The sequence below is a fragment of the Bidens hawaiensis genome, unplaced genomic scaffold (genome assembly GCF_021521415.1).
Source record: "Bidens hawaiensis isolate Kalapana, Puna unplaced genomic scaffold, B.hawaiensis_p1.1 tig00006968_1, whole genome shotgun sequence".
NCBI classification, from domain to species: Eukaryota; Viridiplantae; Streptophyta; class Magnoliopsida; order Asterales; family Asteraceae; genus Bidens; species Bidens hawaiensis.
Window position 1 is genome coordinate 999,859 of NW_027491478.1, and position 16,905 is coordinate 1,016,763.

A 16,905-nucleotide genomic window follows, 5' to 3' on the forward strand; every position below is an offset into this window, starting at 1 on the left:
ATATATCCTAGTCGATATCAACGTGGGAATAGTTCGTTTGACCCCAAAAGTTATATTACACCATATCCGAAATGTCGTGTAAACAAGCCTAGTTGAGCTAAGCCTAGCCTGGCTCAAGCTTGACTTGTTATATTTAAAAGAGCTTATCTAACTTAAATCACGAGCCCGGCTCGTTTCAAGCTTTATTTTTAAAAGTCAAGCTCAGATCGTTAGTAGTTTTTCAAGCTCCAACTCTACCCGTTTATTTGTTTAGTAATTATTCATTAGAATAGTTATAATTATAATTGCAAAAACATACATAGCATACATTAGTTTTTTTTATATATATAAATTTATATATAATAACAATTGTTGGGAAAGTTAGCGTAAAAACTGTATTAAACATGCAAATTAAATAGCATAATTATATATACAAGTGGTATACTTACATATACATTGTAGTATAATTACACCACTATAATTACGCTATGTTTTATATAATTACATCAATTGATTCTTCTCACAATTAGCACGTTAATTTAATTTGCATTTGATCTAAACCCTAACAATTATTATATATATATATATATATATATATATATATATATGTATATATATATAAATATCTAAATATAAAATTAAAAACCAAGTAAAATAATAGACTAACTTAGGTTAACTAGCCAGCTTGAGCTCAACAAGTGAAGTATAAACTCGGGCTCGCTTATTAAACGAGCCAATGTGAGTTGACCTTTTGATGGGTAATCCACAAACACCCAAAATGAAAGTTATTTACATCAATAATTTCATGTAATAAATCACATCTTCAAACAACAAGCTTTTTCCAAAACCTAAGCAACGTACAACCACCACAAGATGATGTACAACTCATCATAACATTAAGCCTTCAAACATAATATACAGCCAAGCCAACACAAAGCCAGGTCACGATGAGTCGGGCCCACTTTCCAAAATCGCTGTTAAAAGATTGAATTCTCGATCCAACGTCCACGAAGACTCGTTCCGATGGTTGATATTAAGCACGTATTCCAAGAAATACCCGCTGTAGGTAATTATCGATATTGTGGCTCTAAAAAGAGTAAAATAACTATTGTGTTAAATATGATTAAATACTTGTATTATTTCAATAAAAATCTTTTTATAATAATTGATTTAAAAGAATTTTTATGCGTTAAAGATACATTATGGTCGATTTGAGCCGATAGAGATTAAACATAATACAATCCGAACCTAAAAGAGCTGAAATTGGCACCTATATAGCTATAAGGCCCGGGTTAAACAGCTCAAGCTGGGTTGACTCAAAACATATTTTTTTCAAAATTTTAGAAAATATAATGTAGAGAAAATAACACCAATAGTCCCTGTAATTTTCCCATTTTGCATGTTTGGTCCCCAAATTATAAATTGCAAAATTAGTCAAAACATTAATGAGAGGGTTGCATGTTTAGTTAAATGACAAATATACCCTCAGTTTTCCATCAAAAACTAACTAGATTAGTGGTGGAACTAAACGTGCAATCCTCTCACAAATATTTGGACTAAGTTTGCATTTTTAAAAAAACTTGCAAAATGGTCAAACCACATGAACTATTTACGCAATTTTCTCTATAACTTATTGGTTACGCAACGACAGGCTCAGTAAATATGTAGCCAATTTTCAACCAGTTCAAACAACAACCCATTTAAAAGTAAACGGGCCAAAATGGCACATTATAATAAATCACAATATAAAGAAGATGAGAAGCTTTGTAAATGCAAGTTACTCACCTGCAAGGTGTGGATTCAGATGATGGCGTGTCAGAAGCTCGGTCAACCTTGCGAATCACCGCATAACTGTCATAAAATCACAAAAACCTTCAACTCTAAAATGGGACCCACAAAATATACTTCACAAGAAAAGGTTTCAGAACTGAATATTATTCGCGTTACCTTTTAACTCCGGGTGCAACAGCGTTATGAAGAACATGATGATGCGTTGCATCGAGTGCATCGCCAACTGTATCGGGAATTATTGACCCAAGAAAAGTAGTTGACCTTTTACTTCTGGTAAATATAACCAAATAATTTAATTCAGAATAAAAAAAAACTCTTAGTTATAACATTAATTTGGAAGTCATAGCACATAAATGGTAAACTATATATAGCTATGCCTATAGACATACCGAACGAACACGAACAGAGCATATTTCTCGTTTGTGTTTGTTCGTTAAGAAATTGAACTTATACGTGTTAGGTCATGTTTGCGAATGGTATAAACAAACGGACATAAGTGAAATAGATGAATGAGCATAATTGAATATAAAAGTGTTTAAATGGATCATAATCGGATATATTAGCGAACGAACATAAACAATTAAACTATCGAAGATAAATGTATGTAAACGAAATGTATTTAAATGAACGAACGTTCACGGACATTCATGAATAAACGAGACGTGTTCATGTTCATTCATAAAACTAAGTGAACAAAAAATTTTGTTCATGTTTGTTCGTTTAGTAAACAAACAGATATAAACGAATTTCCTGCCAAACGTTCGGTTAGTTTACAGGCCTGTTCATGGCCCATCAATTGGATAAAAATATGTACCAAAAAAAAAACTAATAAGTTCACAATAAAAGAAAAATCATCTTAGTAATATATATAAATTTGCTTATATCACATAGATTATTGATAACCCAAAAAACTGGATTAAAATATGTTCGTGGGTAGGCCCAAACTAGACCTGGTCCGCGTGTCACCCACATTAAAAAATCTGTATCGACCTATTACCCGACTTGACAGTAGACCTCCCCCACCAAAAAAAAAATAAATAAATAAAATAATAATAATAATAATAATAATAAAACAAATTAATAAAAAAATATTTTAACCTGTACTCTCACCTTTGATGTATGGCCAACCCAAGAAAGAACGCGTGAACCGAGCCCGAAGAGCTTGTGGCGAGAAGTATATCGGGAAGCCCATTAGATGGCCCGAATGATAAAGAAAATATAATTGATGGGTATGTTCCCCTTCGGAAACTATAAGACTGAATATGATGAGAAAAAAATGAGAAAAAACAGTTATTTAAAGATTATGGGAAATCATAATTACAAAGATGAGTGATGTACGTAACGGGTAAAAACAGGTTCATGAATCATTATTACACGGTTCATTATTGTTGTAAGGGAAACGGGCCGTGGCGTGTTGTTAAGGGTGTGAATTTCTGACACGATACGAAACCAAACATGAAATTCACAGGTTTGGGTTTAGTCTAAACGGATTCGGGGTCGGTTTCGTGTCAAATAAAATGGGTTGTGTCTTCTAAAATGTGGTTATCCAATAACTTAATCTGTTTCGAGTGATTTATGCCCAAGTTTTAAAGTTAAAAAAAAAGCTGATATATTTTAAGCATAATTGTTTTACAAATATAAAAATATGTAAATTTAGAATTTTAAAGCATTAATATAAAAAAAATTAGTCAATTCTTTTTCAGGCTAAAGAGGTCGTGGGGTTCATGGCAGGTTCGACCCGCCAGCCCGACCCATTTAGCAGTCCTAACTCCTAAGTGTTATGTTAAACAGCAAACACTCTTTTTGTCTAGAAGTAAAACTAATTATAATCAATGCGTTAATTACTTTCCAAAAATAAAAAAGACAATATCATTACAAAAATAATCAGTCTTTTAACAAAAACAATTTGGTGACTCTCAACCCATTTGACCCGCCAGACGTAGTCCTGTCCCTTCTTAACTCTTAGCTATATCTTTATTTATGCGTTTAAAATGGGCTAAATTAAATTGCCATTTATACATACATACATACATATATGTGTGTGTGTGTGTGCGCGCGCATCAGTTTATGTATAATGTCTGACCTTGGTTGCATCTGAAACAGAATGAACCCTAACTATAGTCCCGTGTTCGGATGCAGTAGCAATGTACATCCCATTTGAAGAAAATACTATTGCAGCCAATGGTGACCGATGTGCATCTATCTGTATTTTATTTAACACATTAATAACCACAGTTGATTACATAATGGTTAATAACTCACATCCCAAATTTCTAAAATAAATTTTCATCAAATTTCACACTTGCCAATTCAGTTTTCATTCAAGATCTACAAGAAAACCAAACCAAAATTTCATTTTTGAGTGTTTGAATAAGTGTTAGGTTTCAGTTTTTTTGGTTTCGGTTTTGGTTTTTTTGGTTTTGCCATTTGGGCTTAAAATTTTAGGCGAAAAAGAAAGTTTTGGCCCAAAATAAGAACTTCGGCCTAAATTTTTTTGTTAGTTAATGATTATTTGATTATTATACAACTGGGCTAAATATCTGGGTGCTACTTATTAAATTCTTGTAAGTTACTTAAAATTCAAAACACAAAATGAAAATCCATTTGGTTTGATTCGGTTTTGATTACATGCAAATCCGGATCAAAAGAAAACATAAAACCAAACCGTCGGCTTTTGTTTGGGTTTCATTATTTCAGTTCGGTTTTTTTCAGTTTTAATTACATGCAAAACCAAAACCAAAACCAAACAGAAAGCTCTGTTTTTGTGAAAACATAAAACTGAAACCGTCGGTTTTTGTTTGGGTTCGTTTGTTTTAGTTTGGTTATTTCAGTTTCGGATCGATTTTTTTGTTTTAGTTACACACAAAACCAAAACCGAAGCCAAAGCGAAAATTTGATTTTTACGAGCACATAAAACCAAACAGCCGTTTAGTCTGGGTTCACTGGTTCAGTTTATTGGCTTCGGGTTGGTTTTTTTTTTTTTTGTTTCATGACCAGATGTTCGGTGAGACAGTGACAACAACAAACAAAACTTTGTTTTTGTGAAAAAATATATGTTTATGTACTGACTTGTGGGTACAAAAACAGCAATTGGTTTCCTAGAATTTACTTTCGGCGAAATATTGACTAATTTTGGGATAAAATGGATGGCTTTATGAGCTGAAGTGATGAAAATTTTCATCATTCCATGAAATAATAATAATAATTAAAAGTTGCAGTTCAAAAAAAAAAATAGTTAACCTCACAATGTGAATGGAGATCCATAACATTGTAAACTAACACAGACCCTTTTGTGGTGCTTGCTGGAAGAGCTAAATAGCAACCATCCAGACTTGGAGAAAATGCACAAAGTCCTAAAAAAATAAATAAATAAATAAATACATAATCATAGCATTATATCAATATCAAGTATGTTCAAATTTAAGAGAAAAGGAATCACCTTTCAAATTTGGCACTGTGTCTATTGTGTCTAGAATAGAAAGACTGTTTATGTCATATATGAATGTTTGGCCTTGCAAAACCACTATCAGCCTGCATGCAAAATAATATGACCATTATACCCTTCTATTTCTCCTTAACACGCCAAATTCTCATATTGATGCAAGTTTTTAGTAAAATATATGAAATTATACCAAAACAAATTAGCTATATTTAAGTTTACAAATTATTAAGTGAAACTGATTATATACGCATATAAATATGTAACAAATTATAACAGTATACCTTTTTTTATTTAAACAAACAGCAAGAATTGAAGTTAAAAAATTTAGTTCATGCAAAGCAGTTCCGGTTTCAGTATTGAACAAGCATAAACGCCTTGGAGATAAAGACGCCTGTTATAGTTAAGGAAAAATTATGATGCAATTACATAGGTTATGTTGTGTAACAATAAATGAATTAACTAACATATCTGAACTACCTGTTCACCAGCTCCAACAATGGCAAGAAGATTAGAGGTGTAAAGCATTTCAACAATAACAAATGCTCCAATAACTGAGGAATAATAATAATACTGAGTCATCTTAAAACTGATTCAGACTAATACATCTCAATAGTATATTCATACAAATAACTTAAAACCAATTGGAGTGTGCACACTAGAGAAGTGCTAGTAGGGCTGTAAACGAGCCACACAGCTTGTGAGCTACTCGAGATAGGCTCGTTAAAAGTTTGAATCGAATCGAGCTTAAACGAGATCGAGCCCAAAAAAGCCTGTTTAATAAATGAGCCCGAGCCCGAGCTTCAAATATCAACCTCGATCTGGCTCGTGAGCTTAGATGAGCCAGTTATTTATATATTTTTTAGTATATTAAACACACATTTATACAAAAAAAATTATAATATGTTATAATATATATAAAAACTATAATTAAAATATTAAAAATTCAAACCGTAAGAAAATGAGCATCCCTGATGCACATGCAAATCAACAATAACCAGTCAAAATGGAAAGATTGGGGGTCCGACAGTTATAACTAAAAGAACAATATTATTACAATATAAATCTAATTATTTCAAAACTGGCCATTTAATTAGTAAATGAGTCAAAACTAATTATAAATGGAAAGTACCGAGAACCACATAAGCACTTGTACATACTGCTGGCAAGCTATAATAAGAGAAACAAAGATGTGGTTTTGTGGTATTGATATTACATAACCATGTTATGTATCACAGTTAAAGCAACAAAGACAAGTTTTTATACAGTTCTTGTAGTTTTTTTAATTGAAACTAGTGCCCTCTAGTATGTAATGTATCATATTTGTTTTATGTATGCTTTATATCAATAAGCCCATGCATACACACACTGTAATCATTGAATTTTTAGATGAATTCCACTATATAGTAGTGTAATTGCAGCATTCAATTCTAATAACTTTCATGATCTTGTGATTGATCAAAAAAATTCTCTTTGTCAAATTATGTGTTTGCCATGTTCCATATACTTTTAATCAAAACATTTTAACTATATTTCTGTGTGTTCTCAAAGGAAGGAGTGCACACGTGCCAAGCTGCTCACGAACTAGTTGAGATTAAGTTCAGTAAAAACCTCGAAATGAGCTGAGCCTTTTCGAGCTCGAGCCCAAACCCGAGCCCCAAATAAAGTTCATTTAGTTATCGAGCCCGAGCCGCTCACGAGCTACTCGAGGAGATCAGATCGATGAAAAACTCGAAACAAACTGAGGTTTTTTGAGCTCGAGGCGAGCCCGAGCCTCAAATAAAGTTCATTTAATTATCGAGCCCAAGCTCGAGCTACTCGAGAGATGCAAACGAACAGAGCTGCTCATGAGCTACTCAATATCGGATTGATAAAAAGCTCGAAATAAACTGAGCTTTTTCGAGCTCGAGGCGAGCCCAAGCCTCAAATAAAGCTCCTTTAGTTATTGAGTCTGAGCTCGAGCCTTGTCTGCTTCAAAGTTTTACATCTTTTAGATTTCTATATTAATTTCATAGTGCATAGTCAAAACAAGCCAGCCTCGACCTTGGACTTGGCCGGCTCGAGCTGGAGCTTGAGCTTGGGCTCGTTTATTAATCGAGCTTAGTTTAGGCTCGAGCTTTTTCACAAGGTGATCTCGAGCAGGTCAGCCCCCTGCATTTATACAACAGTACACCTAGGGTTTAACCGTTACTAATGCAACACATCTTTCAATATATAAGATCATTAACTCCATAATTCATACACATAACTGCTAACATAAACCCTAATTATTTCGATATGATATCACAATCACATACCGCGTTCATATAAGAGTCTTCCTGTACTGGAATTGAAGATTCTGAAGCCATCTTTTGTTCCAATTACAAAGCAGCTGCATTCATTCGTTCGTACAATTAGCAAATAAAACCCTAAATTGATCGTAATAATTAACAGTCGGAATAATAATAATTAATACCTGTTGTCTTGATTGAAAGACGCACAGCGTATTGGATTTGATGCTGAACTACTTGCTGCTGCCATTTGATTTCTAAACTTACCTTTCACTTTAAGCAATGGTTATGGACTTGCATATATAATATTCATCATAAAACATAATTTTTTTTATAACTTAACATCTTAATTTCTTTTTTTTTTAAAACGATTAATAAAGTGTCAGTTTGAATAGCAAACCAAACTCGATTAAAAATGAAGTTTTGGAAAGTAGGGGCCGAAGAATTGTTATGCATGACTTGCTGAACCTGGTAAGAAAATCCATAGCTTATGTGACCAGAAAATCAAATATATATAAAAAAAAACAAAGGGAATAAATTCGTGTTGATTTGCTTAACAAGTTTTCTCGTGTTGAAGACACATTTAACCATTTTATCATAACTAGGGACTGTTATTCCATGTAGAGATGTAAGCGAGCCTAGCTCAAGCTTGAGGTTGGCTCGTTTCGAGTTCTTATTCTAGAGCTCAAGCTCGGCTTGTCAATTGTTTTCTCATACTAGGACTCAGCTAGCTTATTATTTTTTATTTAAATTATATGTGTTTTTAGTTATACACACAAACACACGTGTATAATGTACGTGTATGTGATGTGTATATGTATCTGATATATGCAAGTGTCGTATGTTTATGTTTGTGTAAGTATATGTATTCTAGCTTGAGATCGGTGTAATGCACGGGTAATTAATTACAATAAAATATTTACTACATAAATAAAAATACAATTTTACTAGTATATTAATTATATAAAGTGTTAATATAAAGTCATCGTACCATATATTTATCATACAGTGTTAATACAAAGTCATTTGTTAAGATTAATTTGGGTATGCCAAGTGACGAAATATATTACTTTTTATTAAAGAGTAGTATATCGATAAATATTATACATGATATGGTTAACTATGTGATATGTGTATGTGCATGTTTTGGGATTAGATAGTTACACTTAACCAAAAACCACACACGTAGTTTCTCACGAAATATTAAGATTGGTTGAATCAGTCTTTACACTTGCTCTCACGTTTAATATGTCACATTGATCTGAAATAAAATACTTCTGAAATGACATAAATTCAACTTTAAGTCCCAATGTTTATTTCTTTATAAAGAATTCAAAGTTTTGCCAAATAGCAAAAACACTCTTACATATGTTACATTAACATTTCAAGTATACAATTTAGAGTTATCACTCACGGATATCAAAGCTCAAGATCATAACCATTGATCTTTAGTACAAGAATCGGTAAAATTTGTTGATCTAGGTTAGAGGTGCACATACATGAAACTCTGCTAAAGGGGGCGACTTTGTTTTTGGGGTGTAATGGTGTAGGGGCTACAAGTTGGGTCCACAGTATCTTTTTTATTATTTTTTTTTATAATTAAACTAATCAAATAAAAACTAATTTATTTAAATAATAAAATAAAAATGCATTAAAATTAAAAAGAAATACAAAAAAAACATAACTAAAAAAAATACATAACTAAAAATATAAAAAAACATAACTAAAGAAAAAAATAAAAATAAAACATAACTAAAAAAAAGAAACTAATATCCGTAATATTCGCGTATTTTTTCACGTCGTCGTTGAAACAATAATGCGGCATCCTCGTGAAACCCCCCCGCTCTGAGGGATTCATAGTCATATTTCATTTGACGTAATTTCAACGTCTGATTAAGCTTTTCTTGTTGTTTGTTGGATGCTCGAAGGTCGTTTCCTATTACCGTGGCATTTGTTTCCAAACGACCGACCAACTCATTTATTTCATCGGGCGCTGTATTGAATCGTGTTAACGACGATCCTTCCCTCTTATTTTTTTCTCGATCTCCCGCATGGTCGAGACAACTCCTCTACTTTTTCGTCGTCGGCTATATTAACACCGTCCGATAAGTTAATTGTGTCGTCCAGGAAGAAGCTACGAGCATCGGAGGGTGTGTTTGGTGTGCTCGGATTTGTCGATGACGATATCTTCGACTTTTTTGAAGGCTGGGATGAGTCGGCTTGTCGGGCGGCCGGAACGTTTGGTGCCCCGTTCCATTTCGCGCAACGACGTAGCTTTTCCCAACAATTCAAATACTTGAACGGTTTCCTGGGCCACTCAAAAGTTTGCCCTGAGCTCGAAAGTCGCTCAAGGCTTGACTTATAATGTCGATGTCGTTATGCCCGCTACGCCAGCCGGACCCCTGCAACCGGTTAACTATCCCGGCAAATTTTTGACAATCGGCGTTAAGCCCATTCCAGTGGGCTTGGGCCGCTTCTTTTCCCCGGTAGTCTTTCGGTTTATTGGTTATCGTGAGCCAAGCTTCAAAGAGTTTCTTCCAAAACACCCCGGTGGCTTGAAAGTTAGCTACAAATTAAAATTATTTGTCACAATTAGTATACATTTTAATAAACACTAAATACATTTTTAATAAATACTTAATATTAAAAAACTTACCAACGTTGGGATCCTCCGAAATGATGACCCAAGCCCTTGCGAGGGCCACCTCCTCCTCCTCGCTCCAATGCTTTTATGGATCACGTTGCGCCATCGGCTCCCCCGGTTGTTTCTTTTTGTGTTTACGGGTCGCCTTTTTGCTTGAACCGGAGGCCCGTGACGTTTGCGTCTCCGGCACCGTCACCGGCTCCGACTCCGGTGGTGTAGACCCGAACGTCGGCATTGTGTTTTGGGGGCTAAGATAGTTGGCGTACATGCTTAGGTTCGGGTCGGAAAATTGAACCGGATAGCTCGGTTGATTTAGGTTCATCGGGTTCCATTGTAAGTTCGGTTGGTTCGGTTGGCTCGTTGGCTCGGTTGCGAACCATACGTTTGACCGAAAGCAAGGAATTGGTAGTTCGGTTGGTTCGGGTTGTTTTTAGGATTCATTTTGCTACTTTTTTGTAAGAATTTGGGTATGAATTGTGTATAAAATTGATATAAAATGGAGGAGAAAGGTGTATTTTTATATATATATATATATTATTTAAATTAAATATATATATATATTTTTTTAAGTTTGACCGTTGCCAACAGTCATATATAGATGATATTATTTTTTTAACACACAAGCGACAAATAAACCCCGCCCCCGCCCCAATTTGCCCACATATCGTCGGGGGGTGTTTGCGCTCGTTCTCGCCCGAGCCCACGCCCACTACACTCAGCCTAATCTCCTTTCTATACTATATATGATACACCAAACAAGGGCAAATTAAGACACCCATTTTTAAGTAATTTACAACACTTAAAGCATGAAGTACATGTGTTAGTAAGGGTAAACTTGTCTTTTAAACACAATCTATTCAACTTACAAGTTTGGTCCCTCATCTTTAACCATATTATGTTTTTTATTTATGTTGTAAACTAACTTCCCATCCATGCTTTTTAAACGATTATAGCCTTTTCAAACGTTAATATTTTTATGAAAAAATTACACCATAAAAACGAGCATTTTATTCTCTTTAATTTGGATATGATATTGTTATAATTTTTTTGATTTTAAATAAATTAATATGTTACGTATGGGTGTTCAGTGTCGGTTTTGATGGTTTTTAAGTTACTTGTGAGTCCAACCGTTAATACTGATTTTTTTGTCGTCCAAAACCATACTCAACCATTGAAAGTTGCAACCGAGTCGTTACTAACGGTCTGGTTCCTATTTGGTTTCACAGTTTAAATTTTAATAATAAATTTAGTTTAAATTATTTATTAATTTAAACGTACCATCAATTTTAACTAAACACCAACATAATATGATATTTGAGAGGATCTTAAATAATGATAATTTTAGCCACATAGATGGTAAATATTAATGGAATATCTAGGACGTGAAATAATAACAACAAAGATTATAAAATGAATCATACTGCAATTAGGTTAATTTGAAATTGTATAGCCAAGTTATTTGTAATAAAAAGATTATGTTCAATTAAATTTTAACTATATCTAATATATATTACAAAACATATCTAATAATTAATAATAAAAAACATTAAAATGCATTCAACATTTACAGTCTGGTCTGGTTTCGTATGACCGGTTGCCAGTATAAACCGCGAACCAACCGTTCACTATGTTTTGAAAATTTTGAAACCGACCAACAAACCGAAAGTAAAAAATGAAAAAGAAAAAAGAAGTCAAACCAATGACCGGTTTAAACGATTTCAAGGTTTTCATCAAACCATAAACACTTATATTTGTTACGTGATTAACATATTCCCGTCTAGTAATACTTTATACACGCCTAATTAAAACCATCTACTTATACAACTCACCTTCAACCGTACCTCACCGGAAACCTGCAAATAATAATAATAATAATAATAATAATAATAATAATAATAATAATAATATGGTGGTTGCTTCGGGTACAAACTCATTCGCTAAAGAGATGACCATTCGCAAACGCATCGGCAACATGTAATTCGTTATCATTATTATTATCACATCTCTCTTTCCATTCAATTCTAGGGCTCAAATTACAATCTTATTAATAGTAAATTACTTTATGCAAGCTTAGGGTTTTGAGATTTAGGGTTTATTAGCTCTAGGGTTATAATTAGGGGTAAATTAGTATCTGATTCGAAGTTAAGAGTAAATAAATAGTGTCAAATTTGTAATGTGGTGATGGCTATACTCCATGCACTCAGTATCCGTGCTATGTCGGCTATCATTACCATGTGAAATATCTATTAGAATATCGGTATGGATAATATTGACCGATATGTCACTGATTTTCCCGATATTGGTACTGATAATATTAGTTCTACCATTTGTCTTTCTTCTTATGGCTGCTATTAGTGTTTTAAGTCTTAATTCTCAATTGTTAGTGTCTTAAGTATTAATCAGTTCCTAGTTGCTACAACTGTTAGTGTTTTGCAAGTTGCAAAAAGTTAATTTGTTAATGGTAGGAGACTATACTGAGTTGCTACAACGAGATGACCTGCCCAGCTTTAACGCTCGGCACACCGTGCCGGGGCATTAAAGGCCAGACAGCAAAGGGAGGGGCTTCAACACATTAACGGACGACAAAGGAGAAAATGGTGGGGCCCAAATGCTTAATGGTGGGGCTTTAACGTGGTAATGGGGCTTTAAACCATAACACTGTGTTAAAGGGCGGAGCTATAACATGACATGGCGCTTTAACTTGAGGTTTAAAGTCCCTCCACAACAACCAGCCTTAGTGTTAAATTGCTATATATATAAATTCTGCATGATATTAAAATTACCGGTATCCCGCCGCGATACACTATATCTCATTTATCTGTCCTTGACCGATATCCGATTTCTTTTACCACATTAACTGCATATACCATGAAACCCTAGGTAGCATTGAGTAAAATTTATATGTTTGTTGTTATGGGGAATGCATAGATGAAGAAGCAACATACCGTGTTATCAGAATTATATGAAAGAAAGTTTTAATATGTGTTGAATGTTATTTTTTGATATAAATTGTGCATTGAGAATATACACTGCTAAAAGAGAAAATTGTTATGATATGATTTTGATGGAAGTTTTTACCTTTGATATTAAATGTTGTTATATGTGTCGCACTTTGATGTTTACTTCAGTACAATCTAATATTATTAGTTATGGTTATACAGATTTAATAAAAGAGTGGAAGATTTTCCATCATTAAGAGAGTATAATGACTACTTAGAGGAAGTTGAAGACATGAGTAAGTTAATCTTTAGTTATCTTTCAATAAACCAAAAATAAGATTACCATTTTCACTTGCGTTAGTTGCACCGATTGTTTTTCAGTTGTGAACCTGGTTGATGGAGTAGATGTTCCTGCAATTGAAGCAAAGATTGCACAATACCAAAGAGAAAACGCAGAACAAATAATGAATGCTCAAGCTCTTAAGGTTTGTCACACGATGAATCATGAATCCTAGAAATTGGCGTGTTATGATTTTTCACATTATGCTAAATAATTTTGTTTGGTTGATCAAGTAGGCTGAAGAATTTGCAGCGGCACTTGCAGCAAGCAAAGGACAACCTGCACAGACTGATGTTGATATGGTTAGTCTTCCTGTTTCTGCTGTTTAGGCTGGTAAACGATCGTGAACAGTTCAGCAGAAAGTTCGTTTATGTTCATTTATTTAATAAACAAATGAACATGAACAAAATTTTAGTTCATTAGTTAAACAAACGAACATGAACCCGTCCCGTTTGTTCATTTATGCTCATGAACGCTCGCTTATTTACGCTCGTTTATGTTCATTTGTTTATGTTTATTTAAGTTCATTCTTTATTAATAATTGATTATTTTAGGATCATTACAAGTTAGTCTAGTTTTATTAATATTTTAGGCATGATGTTCATGTTTACTTTTAATTGGTGTTTGCTCGTTATGTTCGTTCTTCTATGTTCAGTCATGGTCGTTCATTTGTGTCTGTTTACGTTCATGAACCATCCTTATGACATTTACAAATGAACACGAGCACACTCATTATTTAACGAACGAACACAAAACAAGAAAACCTCGTTTGTTCAATTGCTTGTGTTCAATCGTTTGTTCGGTTGAAGTTAAATGAACAGACACGAACATGTTCCGTTCGGTTTGTTTACATTTTACAAGCCTAGTTTTGATACCTGGTCAGCATAGCATATTTGCATTGACTTCTTATCATGTAAATCACGGTGATCACTTTGTGATGGGAGATGGTGAGTTGGAAAACTGGTTAGGCTGGTACCGGGCCAAATGGGCCTGGGTCAAAACGGGTAGTTATGTAAGGGTCGCCTGGGTTGACCCGAAACACTTTTTTTCCTTTTTAAATGAATAGGTAGCGTGCTAATAAGATTAAGAGCAACTAGTTAGAAAATATCAGGAAGGATGAGACTTAGGACTAATATTAAGCACTTGGAAGTATTTGCATGCACGTTATTTAGTGTTTACCTTGCAGGTTAAAAGAAGTTTCAAATAGCCTGTATATAGTACCTTTTATTAGTATATTTTAAGGCAATTTTGAGGATTCTTATATAATTGTGCAATATTTCAGCCAGTGTGTATAAGTTATAAGATATATGTAACACACGTTTAAGCTCGATTCAGTTCGAGCTTTTAGCGAGCTGATGTCGAGTAGTTCACGAGCGACTTGATTCGTTTACATCTAATAACGAGAGGTAGCAAGATGGTAGGGTTGGGTGAATGGTCAAAACGGGTCCGGGTTTAAACGGGTAATTTTGTATGCGTTGGTCAGATTGGATCTGGCCTACCCTTTATTATTAGAACTGTATTTTGTAAGTAAGTAAGAAACTAAATACGATTACAATAGCTACATTATCAAAATGATAAGATACTGCTGTTAACACAACGATTCATGACACCAATCATGTGAATACACATTAGGTTACTTTTGATCCGTATCACCTTGTTCCATTTTTAGCTAAATACAACCTGTATCTAGAGCTGCCAGTTCCTGACACGACCCATTAGCACAGAACGACATGAACACGATGCCTGTACTTTTAGCGAAAATATAAATATATAAAATATATTATAGATTGTTGCGAATCATTGTTTTAAGGATATTATGGATTGTAATTTTTTGGTGACTTTTATTTTCTTTTGTTGTTTGTTAACCGTGTCAAACATGTCGTGTCCTTTGTGTTACTGAACAAGTTATATTTTATGATGCTCAAAAGGTCGTGTTTGTGTTTGGTCTCCGTGTTAATCGTGTTGTGTTTGACCCGTTTAACACGATTAGACACGTTTTGCCAGCTATTGATATTCGATCTGTTTTTCATTACTTTTTTTACATAATGCCATGACAGATCACGGGAACAAGTTCTCAGTTCGGGGTGTCAACCTCAGACGGGCATTATGTACCTGCAGTTGCGGGAGGAACAATCCCACAACCTCGACCCACGCATCCGGTCCCCATGGGGTCCGGGGACGACCTGCATGCATATCATATGGATGATGAAGAAACAATGAGATTAAAAGCCGAACGAGGTGGGAAAGCTGGTGGTTGGAGCATAGAATTAAGCCGAAAACGAGCCCTTGAAGAGGCTCTCGGGAGTATTTGGATCTAAACTTTAAATTAATCCAATATTTTTGAACTTAATCATCTTAAAGAGTGTAAAGATTAAGATTTCTATGTAACAGTTGTTTTCGACTTCGAGACCGAGAAGACAATATCTAAACAATTTTGATTAATTTTGTAATTTGAGGTTGTAATTCGGAACATATGTGATGGGTTGAACTGTATGGGAAGATATTGATGTTTGTTGTTGCAAGTTTACAATGTATTACCAAAGCTTTTATAAAATAGTTTCATTTTTTTTTGTGGAAAGTAATAGTCTAGTTGCATTATATTTACTTAAATAAACAATTAGGAGCTTACCTTTTATTTTTATAAATTAAGTTAAAATTCTTAAATTAGGATCTGAAACTAATAAGTTGCAAGAGCTGATGTATTTACACAGGTTAAATACGTGTTTTCTAAAAATCTATAAAACATTTAATAAAAAAATAAATGAGTTATAATTTAAAAATATTTACCCTTTTGAATTATAATGACGACATGTTAGATATATCTTTGCATTATTATTGTTTTCGTAAATAATAACTGTTAGTTGTAAATAATCAGTAGTCTAGGCATTTCTATATAGGGATGACAGTGAAAGCCGAACCTGATGGGAAAACCGAAACCCGGCATCATTGGGACGGGTTGAGATTAATTTTGAATTTTTTCACGGGTTTGGGATTTCTAAATTACCTGATAGTCCGATAACACTTACCCATTTACCCGATTTTTTATGTGTTTATTTTAATTGTTCTTTGGTTTCTAAAACTATATAGTAGAAATCACAGCAGTTTTATATCCAACGGTTAATACTAAATAGGAGAAATACTATTTTTTCTTTCGGTTCATCTTTTCTTCTTTATGTGTTGAAGCTAAATAATATATGAAGTATTTTGTACATATACTATTTATATTTAAAGTGGTGATTACGTTTGGACTTTGAAAGTTCAAGTTTGATTTAATAATGTAATCTCAATATTGAAGCTAATAATATTATCTAATATGACAAACACGATTAAAACCCGACTAGTTTTTTTCACCAAACCCGATAGGAATCCCAAAACCCGATGGGAAACATGACGGGTAATTACCCGATAAATACCCGACGGGTTTGGCACGAGTTTGGGAAGGGCTAATAATCGGTTATGGGTTTTAGAATACCTAAACCTGGCCCATTGTCATCCCTATTTTT

General features: G+C 33.8%; 2 protein-coding genes across 2 annotated transcripts; one reads left to right on the forward strand and one right to left on the reverse strand.

The window, feature by feature from the left end:
* Positions 1-894: 894 nt before the first annotated feature.
* On the reverse strand, positions 895-7,730 carry LOC143634041 (autophagy-related protein 18b-like). Its single transcript, XM_077102225.1, has 11 exons — positions 7,665-7,730; positions 7,507-7,580; positions 5,690-5,763; positions 5,494-5,603; positions 5,210-5,301; positions 5,011-5,123; positions 3,854-3,973; positions 2,881-3,026; positions 1,927-2,040; positions 1,765-1,830; positions 895-1,066 (listed from the first exon to the last, which is right to left on the reverse strand). Exons 1-11 carry the CDS (start codon positions 7,727-7,729, stop codon positions 922-924), a joined length of 1,119 nt encoding a protein of 372 aa, XP_076958340.1. The 5' UTR covers position 7,730; the 3' UTR covers positions 895-921.
* Positions 7,731-12,020: 4,290 nt separating this feature from the next.
* LOC143634042 (uncharacterized) lies at positions 12,021-15,963 on the forward strand. Its single transcript, XM_077102226.1, has 5 exons — positions 12,021-12,097; positions 13,285-13,358; positions 13,444-13,547; positions 13,639-13,704; positions 15,460-15,963. Exons 1-5 carry the CDS (start codon positions 12,030-12,032, stop codon positions 15,718-15,720), a joined length of 573 nt encoding a protein of 190 aa, XP_076958341.1. The 5' UTR covers positions 12,021-12,029; the 3' UTR covers positions 15,721-15,963.
* The last annotated feature ends 942 nt before the right edge of the window (positions 15,964-16,905 follow it).

Coding starts and splice junctions, on each gene's coding strand:
- LOC143634041 (XM_077102225.1), bottom strand. CDS start 7,729: ATGGCAGCAGCAAGTAGTTCAGCATCAAATCCAATACGCTGTGCGTCT. Junction 3,027..3,853: donor CTGTTTCAGATGCAACCAAG/GTCAGACATTAT, acceptor CATCATATTCAG/TCTTATAGTTTCCGAAGGGG. Junction 1,067..1,764: donor TCTGAATCCACACCTTGCAG/GTGAGTAACTTG, acceptor TACTCTTTTTAG/AGCCACAATATCGATAATTA.
- LOC143634042 (XM_077102226.1), top strand. CDS start 12,030: ATGGTGGTTGCTTCGGGTACAAACTCATTCGCTAAAGAGATGACCATT. Junction 13,548..13,638: donor TGAATGCTCAAGCTCTTAAG/GTTTGTCACACG, acceptor TTGATCAAGTAG/GCTGAAGAATTTGCAGCGGC. Junction 13,705..15,459: donor CACAGACTGATGTTGATATG/GTTAGTCTTCCT, acceptor ATGCCATGACAG/ATCACGGGAACAAGTTCTCA.